This window comes from Muntiacus reevesi, chromosome 17 (assembly GCF_963930625.1).
Source record: "Muntiacus reevesi chromosome 17, mMunRee1.1, whole genome shotgun sequence".
Classification (NCBI taxonomy): domain Eukaryota; kingdom Metazoa; phylum Chordata; class Mammalia; order Artiodactyla; family Cervidae; genus Muntiacus; species Muntiacus reevesi.
In genome coordinates, this window is record NC_089265.1 from 43,281,615 (window position 1) to 43,300,085 (window position 18,471).

General features: G+C 44.0%; 1 protein-coding gene across 2 annotated transcripts in view; it reads left to right on the plus strand.

Annotated features, from left to right (window-relative positions):
• The first annotated feature begins 1,922 nt into the window (after positions 1-1,922).
• MAMDC2 (MAM domain containing 2) overlaps positions 1,923-18,471 on the plus strand; it is a 154,218-nt gene continuing 137,669 nt past the window's right edge. For both annotated transcript variants that reach the window (XM_065907986.1, XM_065907987.1), the window contains exons 1-2: positions 1,923-2,275; positions 2,603-2,716. In XM_065907986.1, the coding sequence (XP_065764058.1) occupies positions 2,242-2,275; positions 2,603-2,716 (148 nt within the window). In that variant the 5' untranslated portion in view covers positions 1,923-2,241. The remainder of the gene's footprint in view (positions 2,276-2,602; positions 2,717-18,471) is intronic.

Sequence of the window (18,471 nt, forward strand, 5' to 3'; positions counted from 1 at the left end):
ATAATGTTTATGCTAGCAAGCATGATGACTATTATTTATTATTATTAGGTACGTCCTGACATAAAGCATATAAATACACACACTAAGCAAATTTTAGATCATTTATTTCACTGCCTACAGAGAACTCAAACAAACAAAAAAACCTGTCTAAACATATTTTAAAAGGGATTTTCTTATTAGAAGCCTTTTAAGTTTTCTTCTCCTGGTCACATCTGAGTCAAGACCTTGAGGTTGCGCAGGTGTGAGTCATGTGGCTCTCCCAGGAAGAGCATTTCAAATAGAGGGAACAGCCAGTGCGAAATTCTGAGAGGACAGCTAGACTGTGTTTAATGACCAGCCGGGAGATTCATGTGGCTGCAGGGGACTAAGCATGGCAGATGAAGTTAGAGATATAAAAGGTTGGGGACAGGTTCTGTAGGCCTGGTAGGCCATTGTGAAGAGTTTGGGGTTTGCTAAGTAATTGATGGAATTGTTAGGAGTCTGCGGCCAAGGAGTGACATGGCCCAATTGCTGTATTAAAGGGATGCCCTGACAACTGTGTTAAAAATGGAATGCAGGTGCGTGAGGTGGAAGAAGCAAGAAGACCACCTTTCAGAATCTACTGGAGAATCCCTGGCAAACAGCAGTGGCAGCTTCAGTCACCATGGGAATGGAGAATGGTCAGTACCTACTACATTTTGAATCCTAAACTGACAGAATTTGGTAATGTCCTGAGAAGACGAGAAGAGTCAAGTATAACTCTTAAATATTTTTTCTGAGCAACTGAAGGAGAAAGTTTCCTTTAACTGAGATGAGGAAGATGCAGGGGAGTTAGTGGGCCATCTGGACTAGAAATGTCTGTTGGGGAGATATCGGGCTATAGGTGTTGTTTCAAACTATGAGACTGGATGAAATCACTGAGGAAGTGAGGAGAGAAGGCAACAGGAGTTGAAATAACAGAACTTGGAGGCAACCTAATAAAATCCAAGGAGTAAGAGAGAGGAAGAAAGAAATAGCACAAAGACCAAAGAACAAGGAGAGTCTGGAAACCAAGTGAAGGCACGTGAGGAGGGCTCGAGTGGTTAAAAAAGAGTTTGTTAGGCCAGTGGTCTTCAAAGTGTGGTCCCAGACTAGCAGTGTCAACACATAGAAACTTGTGAGGAATGTGCAGAATTTTGCACCCTAAGCTTAATCTATTGAATCAGAAACTCTGATGCTGGGTTTCTGATATACTTTAAGAACCATTGCCCTAGCCATACAGTTGCATGCCCAACATTATAAACAGCATTAAGAAGACCCTCACCCCACCACCACCACTTTCTTTACTGGAAGAAAATATTTTTAAAGACCCACTTAGTGCTTAAGGGAAATGTGTAGCCAGTGGGTATTAGGGAGGGAGTAACCCCCATCTCTCACGTCCCAATTTAGAAACTTCCTACTAATTTATCATGGCTCTTTGGAGAGGAGGAATGCCCCCATTTTAGGGACCGAGGCAATGCTGAGCACCAGGCATGCCAGACATTCCACGGCTAAATAAAAGTGTGTGTATGGGGGGGTGGGTATTCCAAGGTTAACATTAATGGGCCATAAATACTGAACTCCTAGATAAATATAAACCTTACTCCACTCAACACAACACTTTCCAAATTTTCCTCTAGGTTTTCCTAAGAGAATTCCACCCTTTTCCATCCTGAGGGAAAAAGGTTAAAATTAGGGCCAGCCCTGCGGGACCAGCATTCCAGATAGAGAGAGGCTGTACCCAGAAATAAGCTGGTTCCCCCTGCGGATGGGAGGGGCGGGGCGCCTCCAGCCCCAACTCACCCCGAGGGTCTCTTGGGACGCCTGCCCTCTCCAGTGGCTGACAGGGGTCTGATACCAAGCGTTAAGAATCCGAACCGTGTCACTGCCTCCCGACCTCTCCTGTCCCAGCCAGTCCTGGCTGGCTTTTCAAACGTGTGCCGTTGTCTCCTCCCCGCCCAGCCCCATCCTAGCGCAGGACCAGCTGTGAGGCCGGCTTCATTTGGGACGCGAGCTGCCTCGCGGCTGCAGCTCAACGAGCGCCGCTTCCCAGTTCAGGCACCTTCAGCTCTCTATTCGGCTCCCGAAACGCGTTGCAAAGTTGGGCAGCTTCGAGCGCGCTTTGCCTCTGATTTCTCCCTCCCCCGGTTCGAGGTGCCCCTGCTTCCCACGCTCCTTCCACCCGGAGCAGCCTGTCCCGGCGAGCTGGCGGTTCGTTCCTCTGTCCAGTCCTCCTCCCCGACCATGCTGCTCAGGGGCGTCCTCCTGGCAGTGCAAGGTAAGCCTGGACCCGGGGCTGTCCCCGCGGGGCGCTCTCCCAACCCTCTCCCAATCCTGCAGCCCTGGTAGTCCAGCTTGCGGTCCGGGGCTGGGCCACCTAAGGGTGCCTACGGATAGCGTCTCAGCAGCAGTTAACTTCCCTCCCCAGCCCAGCGGCTGCGCACAGTCCTGCAGTGGAAGCTGCCGGGGCGGGGGCGGCAGCAGCGCTCCCCTCTCCCGCCCCTTCCGAACGCCTCCCTCCACTTTCACCAGGTGCTTCCCCCGGGTGCCCTGAGTTGCTGCTAACGAGACCCAGCCCGACCTGAAACCCGCTTTGTACCCACAGCCCTGCAGCTTGCCGGGGCCCTGGACCTGCCCGCGGGGTCCTGCACCTTCGAGGAGAGCACCTGCGGCTTTGAATTGGTGTTCGAGTTCCTGCCGTGGATTTTAAATGAGGAAGGTAAGGGGCTCGGGCCCCAGGGGCCCAGCCTGAACTTTCCTTTTGCCGGGCGGCTCTTCTGCATGAAAGTGAAAGCTGCTCAGTTGGGTCCGACTCTTTGTGACCCCATGAACTATACCGTCCATGGGATTCTCTAGACCAGAATACCGGAGTGGGTAGCCTTTCCCTTCTCCAGGGGATTTGCCCAACCCAGAGATCAAACCCAGGTCTCCTGCGTTGCAGGCGGATTCTTCACCAGAGAGCCACAAGGGAAGCCCTTTCACATGGATCACGTTATTATCTTGGAGTTACAAACTCTCGGGAGAAAGGGTGTCGTGAATCATCTTTCCAGTTCTCAGCTGTGCTGCATGAATGGCCAATGAAGAGATGGGGGTTGGTGGGGCGTCCTTTATTTACCTGGCCCTTGGCGAGAAGCGCTGAGATTTCGCCTCTCCCCGCTCCTCCCTAATGAAAGGGAGAAAGGGGACACAGCTGATGCCTGTCTCCCACCAGCTGGGTGCCCTCTGCAGGTCAACAGGCTCTCTCGTCCTCAGTAGACACCTTTGTGAGCTGGGCGAGTTGGGTGAGATAAGTTTTCCTTTCATCCTGCAGAAACGGTGGTGCTGTTCCTCTGTGATGGGACCTCAGTGTGAACCTCACATTTGTGTTGTGCTTGACAGCGTTTTGTTGCATGACATCATCCTCATATTATTGTTGGTTTATAATTCAGCACTTGGCAAAAGAGGAAACCAAGTCTATGGCTGTGTGTCTGAGGTCACTCAGCTGGCTTGCATGTTGCATGTTGCCTCACCGCTCACACTGTTTGGGTTCTAGTGACAAAGTTTAAATGTGGGATCTTAAATGTGATACAGTTTTTTGCCCTTTATTTATTTAGTAAATATATTTCTACTTCTTTCCTTTTTTTCGCTTGTGCCACCCCAATCAGAAGCCTGATGTCCTAGGCCACCGGCACTGGGAAATAGCCTCCTTTAAAAAACACCGCAGCATAAAAGAGATCAGTTAATCTCCTTCCCCTCTCAGTTGTCTTCAGGCCCCCAGATTATCTAACCTCCCTGGAGAAGGTGGGGCCCAGAATCCCTGCTCAGGATGTATAAGCTGTCATCACAGCTTTTCTGCCTCAGGCTTCTCCTTGGGGCTTTGCATTTATTAGCTTCTCTGATGTTGGCAGGGAGGTGATGTTAACCCCAGTTTCCAGAGGAGGGAATCTCAGAATATTCAGACACCTGGCCCACGTACCAAGGTAATCAGTCAGTAGCCAACTCTGAACTGATTAGGTCAGGGAAGAAACAGGAGGAAGCTACTCAGTAGTAAACGTTATTTATTGCCAACACTTGCTAAGGCTTCAGTACCGAGTACTTAAGGATAGCTGGGAAAAAATCAATTCCTGATTTATTATTTGAGGAATTCCTACCTTGCTAATTGCCTTAGGGAAATCTCTTTCATCTCATCACCCTACTCCTTTCCCTGTTCTGATTGTGTGTGAAGCATGTTGAGCAATGGCCTGGGCCACGCAACAGGCTTTGGAGAGCATTATTCTCTAGCACAGTGCTTTAGCTGCATCAGAATTATCTGGGGTCGGTGGGGGGCGGAGGGTGGTGGTGGTATTAAAACACAGATTGCTGCGCCCCACCTCTGAGTTTCAAAGTCTGTGGGTCTGGAAGGGTGCTGAAAATTTCAATACCTAGCAAGTTTTCAGGTGATGTTGCTGGTCAGGAGATCACACTTTGAGAACCACTGACCTTACACACACCCCTACCTCTACTGGTGGCTCTGCACAGGGCTAGGACCAGGGTGAAAGAGCCACTTGCATGACCCTGAGAGTGAAAACCTCCTTCAGTCTTATGCTCTAGACACCCCTTTTGCTTCACCCTAGTCTGACTCTGAGAAAAGGAAATCAGCATCACCCCTTAATCCAGGAGCCTCAGTCTTGTGTCCGCATTGCCAGGCCTCTGTCAGGATGGTGGCCCCCTGGCAGCCTGCTCCAGGGTCAGTGGGCAGGCCACATCCCGCCACACTCGACTGCTGTCCAGACCCACAGGAAGTGCTCTCCGCTGAGTTGGCACCTCTGCAGCAGTGGCAGTTAAACAGTGCCCCTCCAGGGAAACAGGAAGATGCTTATAGGGAAAGGTGATTGCGGCTACAGCATATAATGAAGGCACTGTGCTTTCCTCTTTGCTTTCTTTCCAACGTCTAACAGTCACTGCTTTCTGGCTCAAGGCCGGGACTCCTGGCTTGGCTAGGGGAAGGTAATTCAGTCGCCCCTGAGCATTCCTATGGGAGCAAGCCCATTAGGCTTCTGTCCTCACAGGTCGTGTTTTTCAGTGGCCAGAACTTGGGCATAGCAGTCCACTCCAGAGGTGCAGTGAGGGAGGTGTGTGCCAGCTGCCGTGGTTGCCTCCTGAGAAGCCATCACTAAGAATTTCTATTATAAACCCATTGCTAGGTTGGTAAATTAAAGATAATGAAATTGTCCCAAGCTGAAATTTGGCAAGCTGTTCGCCAGCCTTTCTGCAGATTTACTTCATCTGGCTGTAAAAGCCGTTTGAAACTAGTTCCATCCACTGCTGTGTGTTGCATGGTAGCATAGAAAGCTGTAAGTGTCAGTGACTCTTGCCCACAAGAATTTGGAATGCAAATAGCACTTTCTTTGATGTCCTTGGTCAGTAGGTTATTTTATGGTGGAGCAATCAATGCTAAAGCCCAGTGAAGAGGATTAACTGGAGAAACAAATCTGCCAATTAGAATTTCATTCCCTGATAGCTCAGTTTGTAAAGAATCGGCCTACAATACAGGAGAACTGGGTTTGATTCCTGGGTTGGGAAGACCCCCTGGAGAAGGGAATGGCAACCCACTGCAGTATTCTTGCCTGGGGAATCCCACAGAGAAGCCTGGTGAGCTACAGTCCATGGGGTCACAAAGAGTCAGACACAACTGAGCGACTAACATCTTTGCCTTTTTAGGACAGGAGATTCACATCAGGAGTTGTCTCAAAATACATCCCAGCTGCCCAAAATCGTATGTGAGGTCCACCCCTTTGATTTATTTAGTGTATTAGGTCTCTAAGCCTTTCCAGTTACAATTCCAGTGTCCCTAGCTCATGGCCATTTTGAAATATGCTTGATCTCCACTCACAGAATGGATGAGTTTTGACAAGGCAATGTGTTGACTTGACTGTGCCCCACCATGGAGGGCGCCTCCTGGGAACAGAGGATGGCATCAGAGTAGCTGAGCATGTACTGGAACCTAATCTCATCTATTTTCCAATTTTGGCAATGTGGCCTTGTTTTCTTGATTTACCTCCATGTTTTTGGTAGAATATTTTCATTTTCTCTCACTTGTCAAGGCAAGTGAGATTGTATCAGAATCAAACTTTGAAAATGCTTCTAAGTTTTAGGTTTGAATTAAATCCTGGAAAGAAGAGATCTATTTTATCCTATAAAAATCTTCATTCATTCATTCTTCTTTATCTCAAAAAATCTTTATTTATTCACAGTTCAGAGAATATTGGAACCCCTTTAACGGTCGTCCTCAACAGAAATCAAGATTGTCAGTTCTACTTGCCCTGTGCCAGCTGTGGGGGCCGAAGCCCTTCGGCTGAGGATTCTTGGAGACTATAAAGTTGGCCTCACATCAGAATAGTCATGATTCAGATTAGTCATTGGATGGGTTTTGGCTTTGTTCTGATTTTTGAACACCTTGGTTTAGTATCTTTAAACTGGCTCTGTGAGGAAGTCATTGGAGGAACTGCAGGAGGAAAAGAGTAAAATCCAAATCCAGGTACTACTCCTTTATTAGAAGTTTGGGGCACTAAAGCACCCCAGAGAGTAAGGCAGATGTGGACATATGTCAGGTTATGAGGAGGTAGAAAAGGAAATTCAAAACACTTGTTGTAGAGGAGGTGGTTTTTTTCCTACAACAGTGGGGGTCAAGGTTTGAAGAGATGCCTAATACAGAAAGAATTTGGATGGTATTTGTACCTCGGAGCAACTGATAGTATCTGTGGCAGGCTGGCCAGCTAGAAGTTTGCCGTAACCAAGAGGGTGAGAGTAGGGTGGTGGGGTGGTGGTAGAATATACTGAAATCTCAATGTAAGTACATGCCTATTTCTCTTCCTGTCACCCTCCTTTCTTCAGCAAACCCCTTACTTCTCTCTTAAGGACACTTACGGTCACTTGGTCAGCTGAGTTTCAGTTCTTTACTCAGTCATGTGCTAGTTATTATTAATAGTGATAAATCCTGCCTGATATTTCTTGAGGCCCAGCTAAAGCCAAAGTCTGGTCAGGATCCCAAAGACCTTCCTGAAGGAGAAGGATCAGTCCTCCCTTTCTGCAGGTTATAGCTCTTTTCCTGATGCTGGGGGAATGGCTCAACATCCCACTCTGACATCATCCTGAGTTCACCCAGGCAATTCCCACCCTCTGGACCTGCTTGAACCTTCATCACCTCTGCTGGTTGGTCTCTCGACACCCTCTCTGCTGAAGCACAGCCCCCCACGTTGTGGAAAGGCTTGGAGCAGCACAAGTCTGGGGTGTTCCCTATATGCCTCTTGGAGAAACAGTCCACCCCAGGCCACATTCTTCCTGCAGTGCCACAGGGGGTTCCTGGGCCCACCCAGGCTACGACTGATGTCCAGTCCAACCTGGTTCTTGTGAGCTGTGCCTAAGCATGGCCTTAGTTCTGCCCTGGCTCTGCCCAGCATCCTGAATCCTAGGGCTGGGCCGTAAAGTTCACCCAGTACAACCTCCTCATTTTATGGAGGAGCACAGTGGGGCCCGGAAAGGCTCAGCATTAATCAGGCTCCATACTGATGCTGCTGGTGCCTTCTAGGAGGTCCCTGAGCTCTCAACCCCTCAGTTTGGGGCATGTCCCTAACCCTTGGCCTCCATATCATTCTGAGTTCCCAGGTTGTCTCACATGGCTCCTCCACTGGGGACTTAACCTACCTGGACTGGTAATCTCTGCCTGCTCCTCCCTGCCGTGACTCACTTCTCTGAACATGGGCTCTGTCTAGCCAGCCTTCTTCCTATCAAGGCCAACGCCCAGTCTGGGTCTTCTTTACTCAGATAGAATTGCTGAATGGGAAGTGGCTACCCAGTTCCTGGCCTGATCCCTAACAAGGTGTCCTAGATTTGGGATGTTTGCCTACTCATAATCACAGAAGTCAGCTATGGTCACAATATACTGGGAGGAAAAAGTAATCTCTTGTCATAGGACTTTCTGCTTTTATTGTCATCTTCAAATCTCTCAGCATGCAAGCAACCCCCATGTTTTATGGCTTGCATTTTGGGATAAGGTATTCATAAAAAATCCTGGTTCTTAAAATAACAGAACCTTTTTGGTAGGTCATCTCAGTGACAGTCCTAATTCTGTCTTATTAAATAACATTTGATTTTTAAGAAGTTGATTAAAATGAATTTATGTTAATAGAAGTGGTGGGTATCTTGATGTATAAGATCAGCAGACAGTTGAATGTGTCTTGGGCATTTTGACGTGGCATCACCAATTCGATGGACATAAGTTTGAGCAAGCTCTGAGAGTTGGTGATAGATAGGGAAGCCCGGCGTGCTGCAGTCCATGGGGTCACAGAGTCGGACGCAACTGATCGAATGAACTGAACTGAACTGAACTGAGCATTTTGGTTGGTCAACCCTGATTTTCACCTCTGCCAATTATCCCACCACTCTCCCTCAATTTCTCTTCTGTGTGTCTTAATCAACTCAGTCATATAAATGTATTCATGCATTCAGATCTAGGCTCTTGGAGCATTTGACTATATGTTTAATTTTATACATATATAGGTATGTATATGAAATATCTAGAGAAAGAAGGTGGTACTGAACACAGAACATATTGCTGGTGATAAATGAGGAACTTTTATAGTATATCAGAAATTTCTATCACATCCACTGTGTGTGTGTGTGTTCAGTCGCTTAGTCTTGTCCAACTCTTTGCAACCCCGTGGACTGTAGCCTGCTAGTTTCCTTTGTCCAGGGAATTTTCCAGGCAATGGGTTGCTATTTCCTCTCCCAGGGGATCTTCTGGACCCAGGGATTGAAGCTGCGTCTCTTGAGTCTCCTGCATTGGCATGTGGATTCTTTATCACCGAGCCACCTGGGAAGCCCATCATATCCACTAGGCCATACCTAATTAAGGAAAGCATCGTGTCATACCTAATATCAACAAAGCACTCCTGACAAAAATAGAAATTTTAGAGAAATTCTTACACCTATGCCAATGGTTCTCAGCTCTGACTGAACATTAAAATTGCTTAAATTTTTCTTTAAAAATAGTCATACGCAGGCCCTACCACAAGAGATTCTGATTTACTTGACCATATATAGGGCCAGACTTGGCCCTGTTAACAAACAGACATTAATAAATGAACAAACTCCCTAGGTGATTCCAATATGTGGCCAGGGTTGAGGACAGTGTCCAGAAGAAAGGCCAACTCCTCCTTCCTCTTCCCAGTCAGATGTAGAAAGAAGGAACATACTCTTGCTAAGGATCCTTTAATGATTACCGATTGCCAATAGAATAAAGTACAAACTGCCTAGCTTGGCACTCGGGGTCCTTTGTAATTTGCCCTCAATTATATTTTTGCTCCTCCCTCCCGCTAATCCCCAACATGCTGTTCACTCAATGAGCTCTTTGCTTCCTCGCCTCCTTGCTCTGTTTGTGCTGTCCTCTACACCTCTGTTATCCTGCTGCTTCTTTCCCTGGCTCCATCCTGGCCTGTTTAAATCTATCTGTGCTTTAATGTGTGGCTCTTCTTTGAAACAGTCCTTGAGTTTCCCAAGTAAATAAACTTCTCCCTTTCCTCTTTGTTCCCCCTTCCCATGGCTCTCTTCACTCTCCCCCTTGTAAATCTTCTTCTTAGTTCTCCTTATTGGAGTCCCCACCTCTTCACCTCATCTGAGTTATGCTTTGGGAACAGGGATCACATACTTCCCACAGCACCTGACAGTGTTTGGTATCAACAAACATTTTGAATTTAATCAGTCTCTAAAGCCCTTATTGAGATCAATTTAAAAAAAAAAAGGAAAAAAGTTCTTGACATTTTCCCCTGTAAAGAAAGAGGTTGTGTTTAATAATCCTTCCTACCAAAAGACTTCAAAGACGTTGGAGTCTTCGGTTGCAATTTCCAAATATAACAGTGAAGCAGTATTTCAGTTTGCCTAACCAATACATGATCTGTTTCATCCCTGACATACCAATGGACAAATAGCCCTTGGATTATTTACCCATCAGGACTGCCTGAGTCCTTTGATCCTCTGCCATCACAAACAATCACAGTGCAACCTTGACAGTGACACTGATTGGTCTAAAAAGTATTTTTGGCAAAAGATGATCAAACTTTGAACTAGCTATTGAGAGCTGTTGTTTCCAAGGAACTCAAGTGTGAGACATTAATAGTACCCACCCTGATGGGTAAAAGCAGACAGGGATATTTGTCTGCTCCTTGAAAAAAGGACTCTTCCATGCTGATGTGACTTATGGAGAAATTCAGTGACATCTGCAAGGATATTTGCTTTTTCTACCTTGTGAGACATTTATCTGTGTTTTTAGGGAGGGTTCTGAGTTTATGAATAAAATAAAACAAGTGGTATCGCGCCATAATTTCATAGTATAATGAGTGAATCAACTGTTTCACAGAAAATACTTCTAAAGAATATTCATTCTGTCAACACACATTTGCGTACCCACTCTCCGTCAGGCACTATGTTGGTTGTTGGAGTACAGATAGTATATGGAATACATTCACAGTCATGATCCCTGCCATTTGTGGTCGCCTTAGATCAATAGGAGCAAACACAAATCTGTAATTATGGTAGAGAGCAAAAGGAACTGTATACTAGCCCAGGATCTTCATTGTAGACAGCATAAGTAGACTGTTTAAGCACAAAAGAAGTTTATGGAAGGGTATCAGTTAGCCCATAGGATCAGCAGGAAATCTAGAGATCTGAGTTACATTTGGGCAAGAGTAAAGAGATATCATGTGTTGGCGAGATCCTACTGAAGGAGCCATTTGTGTGACTTTGCCATGATAGTTTACTACGGCGCCTCTGGACCCGCCTGTTCATTGTACTGCAGACAGGAAGCAGTGTGATACAGCCTGCTCTCCAATTCAGTAGCTGAGAAAAGGGTTGATTTGAGGAAGACAAGCTGATAATGGGAAGGCTAGATAGGGGACTCTGCAGTGGTCCAGCTAAGAGATGACGAGGGCTTGAGATGAGAAGTGTGAAGCAATACCTAGTGAAATGATTACACGATGGCTTCCTACGCCGCCATGGTTTGTGACCCATAGGTGGCATATCATGGTGCCTGTCTAGTACATGTATTGTCATTGTCTGTAACCATCATAACAACCAACCATCCCGAAGGTGGTTATTATCAACATTTTACAGATGTGGAAGTAGGAGACACAGAGAGATGGAGGTAACATGCCCAGTGCAATACAGAGAGTCAGGATGTGGACCCAAGCTCATCCAACTCAAAAGACTTGACCCTCACTGGACCCTGGGCACCTTCCCATCAGAATAGGGTGATACCTTCATACTTTCAGAGGCTACCACCATGGAAGACAGACCTGAAAAATTCATGCTTCCCTAGAGACAGTGGGAATCCACTGCAAAATGCTCATGGTGTCCCAGCATTCCCACTTCTGCCCTGGGTTTCAGGCCCCAGCTACAGCCAGCGTGCCTGCTGTATGGTAGTAAGCCTTTGGAATCAAGCCAAGATAGGGAAATATACTTTTACTTATTTTTTCCATAATAGATTAAAGTTTAATTTTGGAACCATTTGAAGGATTCTCTTCTTGGTCCTCAGCATAATCTTGGCAGAGAACTTCAGGGAAAATTTATGACTTGACCTAAAATACTTTGGCAGTCTTAAGGAATACTCCTCAACTTCAAATTCATCTATTCTTACTGTGAACAAATTAAAAGAGTACACAGATAAATGTGTTTTTGCAAGCCAGTTGCCCCACTACACAAGCACTTTGGTACTTATTCCATTACTCTTAACAGAATCGCAATACTGCTATCCAACAACATTATACAATATTGTGATGTATAACTTAGCTCTACGCTCAGAAAAATTTCCATTCCTTATTTGAAAAGCTTTTGCCTCACTGCCAAAGAGAGCTGAAGTGTTACTTGTGGCCATGCTTGTAATGAAGATGACTTTAATATGCTTTAACTTCACCGAGAAGCTGCATTCTTGGATTACCAATGTTTTATGACTAAAACCATATTGTCCGATACCATAACTTAATGTTTTCTTTTTTAAGTTTCTGCAGATTTCTTCTAATTTTGACTTTATGAAAAAAAAATGGATAATAGACTGGAATGTGTTTAAATTATTTTGTGACTCTGCATTAGCCCATTTTAAAATATAAGCTTTATGGAAAGTCTTTGGTTTTCCACTATAAATCCTGAAAATTGGGAATAAGCATATGAAAATCTTTTTCCTTTTCCACAAATTCTGTTGCAGAAAATGTGAGTTATGCATTGGTACCTTTTTTAAAAAAAGAAAACACTGAAGAATAGAACCTTTTGAACTCACATTTAAAAAGCTCTAATATATCATAGGTTACTGTTATCTTTGAAGATTTTCATCTTCGTTGTCAGCATGAAATAGTCAATAACCTACCTACATGTGGTTCTTTACTGAATCAATTCAGTTCAGTTCAGTTGCTCAGTCATGTCCGACTCTGCGACCCCATGAACTGCAGCGTGCCAGGCCTCCCTGTCCATCACCAACTCCTGGCATCCACCCAAACCCATGTCCATTGAGTCGGTGATGCCATCCAACCATCTCATCCTCTGTCATCCCCTTCTCCTCCCACCCTCAATCTTTCCCAGCATCAGGGTCTTTTCAAATGAGTCAGCTGTGAATATTGTATAATAAAAGAGAAATTATATTGAAAGATAACATACCTGAAGATGCATAGTATGTCATGAGTTTTAATTTGTGTTTTTCCCCCAGTGTCATTGAGATGTAGTTGACATACCGTGCTACATCAGTTTAAGGTATATAGCATAATGATTTGACTTACGTATGTATCATGAAATGATTACTGCAGTAAGGTTAGTAAACACTCATCATTTCATATGGAATCAAAATAACAGGTAAGGAAAAAAATTTTTTTTCCTTGTGATGTAAATGCTTAGGATTTACTGTTTTAACTTTCCTGTGTAACATAGCAACAGCACTAATTATACCTATGCTGTGCATTAGATTCCTAGTACTTTATCTTGTAACTGGAAGTTTGTACCTTTTGACCGTGTGTGTGTTTATTCATCAAGTCACGTCCAACTCTTTGGGATCCCATGGACTGCGGTATGCCAGGCCTCCCTGTCCCTCACCATCTCCTAGAGTTTGCCCAAGTTCATGTCCATTGAATTGGTGATGCCATCCAACTATCTCATCCTCTGTCAGCCCCTTCTCCTTTTGCCTTCAGTCGTTCCCAACATCAGGGTCTTTTCCCTGATGTTCAGTCAGCTGTTCGCTTCAGGTGACCAAAGTATTGGAGCTTCAGTTTCAGCCTCAGTCCTTCCAGTGACTATTCAGGGTTGATTGCATTTGAAAGTGAAAGTGAAAGTCGCCCTTTAGGATTGACTGTTTTGATCTTTGCTATCCAAGGGACTCTCAAGAGTCTTTTCCAGAACCACAGTTCAAAAGCATCAATTCTTTGGCGGTCTGGCTTCTTTATGGTCCTACTGTCACGTTCGTATATGACCAACGTAATGACCATAACCTTTGGTGGCAAAGTGATGACTTTGCTTTTTAATACACTGTCTAGGTTTGACTACCTTCACCCAATTCCCCCTCCCTCCCAAACCCCACCTCTGGTGACTGAAAATCTAGTCTCCTTTTCTATGAGTTTGTTTGGTTTTTGAAGTATAATCGACCTACAACACTATGTAATTTCCTGTTGCACAACATAGTGATTTGATATTTTTGATATTACAGAATGATCACCATAGTAAGTCCAGTTACCATCTGCCACTGTACATACATATTACGGTATTATTTACCGTATTCCATACAGTGTACTTCCCAGGTGGTACTAGTGTTAAAGAACCTGCCTACCAATTTAGGAGGTGTAACAGACACAGGTTTTATCCCTGGGTCAGGAAGATCCCCTGAGAAGGGATAGGCGACCCACTCCAGTATTCTTGCCTGGAGAGTCCCATCCCATGGACAGAGGAGCCTGGGGGGCTACACTCCTTAGGGTTTCAAAGAGTCAGACATGAATGAAGTGACTTAGCCTGCGCTCTACACTGTGCATTTCATCCCCATGACATTTGTTTTGTAATTGGAAGTTTGTACCTCTTAATCTCCCTCACCTATTTCACTCATTCTCGCACCTCTCTCCCCTTTGGCAACCACCTGTTAGTTCTGTGTATCTATCAATCTGTTTCTGTTTTGTTAGGTTTATTCACTTCTTTTTTAGATTCACATAGAGGTGAAATCATATGGTATTTTTCTGTTTTATTTCACTTAGCACAGTGTCCTCCAGGTCCATCCATGTTGTCACATTTAGCATTATTTTGTTCTTTTTTATGACTGAGTAGTATTCGGTTCTGTATATACCACATCTCCTTTATCCATTCATCTATTGATGGGCACTATCCATTCAGGTTGCTTCCATATCTTGGCTACTACGCATGCATGTTTCATTTTTAATCTTGCACTTGTGAAATAGGACTTATTTGCTTTCCATACGCATAAACTCTAAAGAGTGTTCTGTAAAATGAGACTCTGAAAGCTATAGAGCGTAAATCCCAGGTTTTAAACCACCCCCATTATAAAAAAACATATCAATAATTATCAATGATTTCATATTCAGTTTTGATCCAAATGGGCCTCTTGTCTGTCAAGTATGTCATTAAGCAACTTTTGGGAGAGGATGAAGGCAACCTGTTTGCTTCATAACAGCTGAAAACGGACAGCTTAGTTGTCAAGAAAGTTTCTTGGTCTCTCAGAATATCTCTCACGCCTCTCGCCTTTCCACAAACTCAGCTACTCACAATAAAAATTGCTGAGAGATTAAAAGGGTGTGAAATGGTTTATATTTTTAATTAATTCCATTCATTTGTCATTTTGGCAAGCAGGAAGTCATTCACAAGTTTGAGACAATATTCTGTCATAAAATAAGTTTGGACACATTAATGGGTGATCTCTTACTGAGCCAAATATTAGCCTATTAGTCTAAGATTTCTTAGAACATTAATGGGTCTTGGAAAAATAGATAACATCCACCATCATTCTATCCAAATGTGCAGTGAATCATGGCATGCACAGTAGACAGTGAATTTGACACGCAAGTGATTTAAGAACTTTTCCTTAGAAACATTGGACAAAGGAAAGATCATGGAGAGTGAACAGCAGAGACTCAGAGTTCCAATCTCTTTTAGCCTTGTTCGCCAGTCACCAGCTGAATGACTTGCCATCAAGGTTTCCCTAGCCAGGCACTGAGGAGGATGACTGGTGTATTTTATTTAAATATTTTGAGAATGGACTCATCAATGATCTTTTTTTTTTTTTTTTTTTTTTTTTAATGTTTACCCATAGATCTCTTTTCAGAGTTTCTAAAACTCAAAGACCATTTGCAAGCATTTACTGAGTACTGGGTGAATGTGTTGGCATTGAGCCAAAAGACCCAGTAGATGAATAATGACAACTATTTTATCCAACACTTACTAGGCAGTTCTTATATACCAAGCACTTTGCTAGATGCCTTGCATGTATAATCTCACTGAATTCTTACAGTGACCCAATAAGGAGATACTCACTACAGATGAAGAAACTGGGATTTAGAGTTTTGTTTTGTTTTTTAACATTTCCAAAGTCACAGAGCAGATAACTGATGGAGCCTGGATTTTAACGTACATTTCTCTCCAAAGACTGGAAAAAGAATCATTCTGCCAGTTTATTTCCACACTCTCCCTTAATATGGAGCCTCGAAAGATCTTTGGGATAGAAATAATAGTGATAGTTATAACTAGCTAACTCTTAAATACTCATCCATATACTATTCTATGTTTGATGTTATTAACTAATTTAATTCTCCCAACAGCTTAATGAGTTGAGTCTTCTTTTCATTCGCATTTTAGGGTTAAGGGAAGTGAGGCATCCACAGGTAACATTCCTGTGGTCACAGGGGTCCCAGGTGACAACACTGTATTTTGTAACAGGTCTTCTGGCTCCAGTCTGTGTTCTGTGAAGGATATGGCAATTATAATGTTCTCTTTTTCCCCACTGCACTTTGAGGTGAGAAACTTTTCTCCTTAAGTTTTGATGTGAATGACTAAGAGAACCATGTAAGGACATTCTTTCAGATTCTTTCATACACAAGGGCCCTATCACCAAATAAATTCTAATCTGAAGAAATTTTAAATCCGTCCTTTTCTTTAGAAATGGCATGGGACCCTGGGACAACAGAAGAATTCCTGCCTGGTTCCAAGTTCCAAATGAGATTACACTGGGAACTCCTGTGAGAGTCTCACACTCCAAGCACCCCCATGACTGCCCTGCGTTCTCTAGACAAATTCCAGTAGAACTTATGTTCCTTGATAATTTTTTTAAAAAAATATGTCAAGTATCCTCATGCAAAAGAAAAGAAGTATAAGTGTAATATTTGTCTTCTTGGGTTATGGAACAAGGAACTCAAATCAGTAGGGATATAAGCAGGAGACACCATATAAGCAGAAAGACAATGAAAATCCCTCATCCTTGGAACAAAGGCAACAAATGACCCCCTGATAAAACTTACTTTGTAACTTAGCTAAAGAAATACATGCATCTCAGTCTTTCTTTCAGTCTTTCAGGTTTTCTGTTTTTCTTTTCAGTCATGACTCCATATTTATTTGTTTACTTTTTAATGTCTAATTACTCTTTAAAAAATTTTATTGAAGCACAGCTGATTTACAATTTTGTGTTAATTTCTTCTGTACAGCAAAGTACTCAGTGATACATATACATGTAGAGAGAGAGAGATATACAGATTCTTTTTCATATTCTTTTCCACTATGGCTTATCACAGGGTATTGTATATAGTTCCCTGTGCTATCCAGTAGGATATTGGTGTTTATCCATCCTATACATAAGAGTTTGCCTCTGCCACTCCCAAACTCCCATTCCTTCCCTCCATTCCCCCACCTGCTACCATACTTTGGCAACGAGTCCGTTCTCTATATCTGTGAGTCTGTTATTGTTTCACAGATATGTTGATTTGTGTCGTATTCTAGATTCCACATACAAGTGATATTCGGTTTTGAGTTTTGACTGAAAATATAAACTTACGAGTAGTCAGCAGTGAAAGCATAACCCTAGACAGTGGATCAATGAGTTTATATCTGTCTATAAAATGCAAGTGCCTGATGGACATTATACAAAGAGGCTCAGTATTCAATTCTTAGATGATTGGTCAGTTACTTATGTGGTGCTTTAGTATATAGTATGGAAAATTACTTGTCAATGAGATCCTCAGGCATGAAATAATAATAATGACCGTTTAGTCTCTATGCTGAAGGTACCATGGCCGTGTTATCTCCGAATCCTATTATAACCTTATATGATCCGTGTGGCCACTTCCATTTTAGACACAGCTACTGAGAACCAGCAAGGTGTCTCAGCCTGCCCCAGATCACACAGCCATAGCAGGATAGGGTCCAGGTCTGTCTGTGCCAAAGCCAGTGTCTGTTCCATTGTCTTGCCATTGGGTGTCTGGCGCTGGATTTGATGCTACAGGGGCTTCCAAAGAAGGGCAACACCTAATGTCAGCCTTCTAGAAGGAGTAGGATTCCGGCTTCTCCGATGCTGACTGTTTTGACAGCCTCTTCTCCCACACCAGCCTCTTTACCTCTTGGCCTTAGCCGTCATCCATCATGAACGTCTCTCCCAAACTCCACTAGAACCAGGGATTGCTTTGCGCTCCCTAGTACCTGACCTCATCATGGTTAGACATTTAGGGAGGGCTTATTAGACTCTACAGTGAAAGTGAAAGTCACTCAGTTGTGTCCGACTCTGTGACCCCATGGACTATACAGCCCATGGAATTCTCCAGGCCAGAATACTGGAGTGGGTAGCCTTTCTCTTCTCCAGTGGATCTTCCAAACCCAGGGATCAAACCCAGGTCTCCAGCATTGCAGGTGGATTCTTTACCAACTGAGTTATCAGGAAGCAGTTCCACTCATCTTTCTCCCTCCCTTCCTGTAAGCTCAGCTTTCATGATCATCTCCCCTTTTTGCCCCCTCTTGCTGGTTCTCAGTCATTTATGTTGCTCTTCCAAACCTAAAAATTCAGTCTTTTAGGGAACCTGGTGTCATTATCACAAAATCAACATCATGTCCCACTTCCCAAAGCCAACTTTGGTAAAGTTCAAGTGGAGAGAAAGCTTTTGCCCACTAGTTCTTTTGGTCCTCAATCCTTAAAAACAGATTTCCTCATCCTTTCTCCAGGGACACTGTGATGACTCATAGTTCTATTAGCTGAAAGAAATGCTTACAAGCCTCAACGGTTTTGTCCGCATGAAGCCTGCCCTCCCATACCTAATAGCAATTCACAAGATCCTTTACTTGGTACTCAGGGCACTGATCAATAAAATAGGTGGGAATGTGCTATAGTGCCATTTCCTATCCTGGAACCCTCTTCCCCCAGACCTTGATATAGCTGTCTCCCTCTCATCATCCCAGCCTCAGCTGAAATGTAACCCTCTTCCCAGAGCACCCCAGTTCCCATTTGACCTC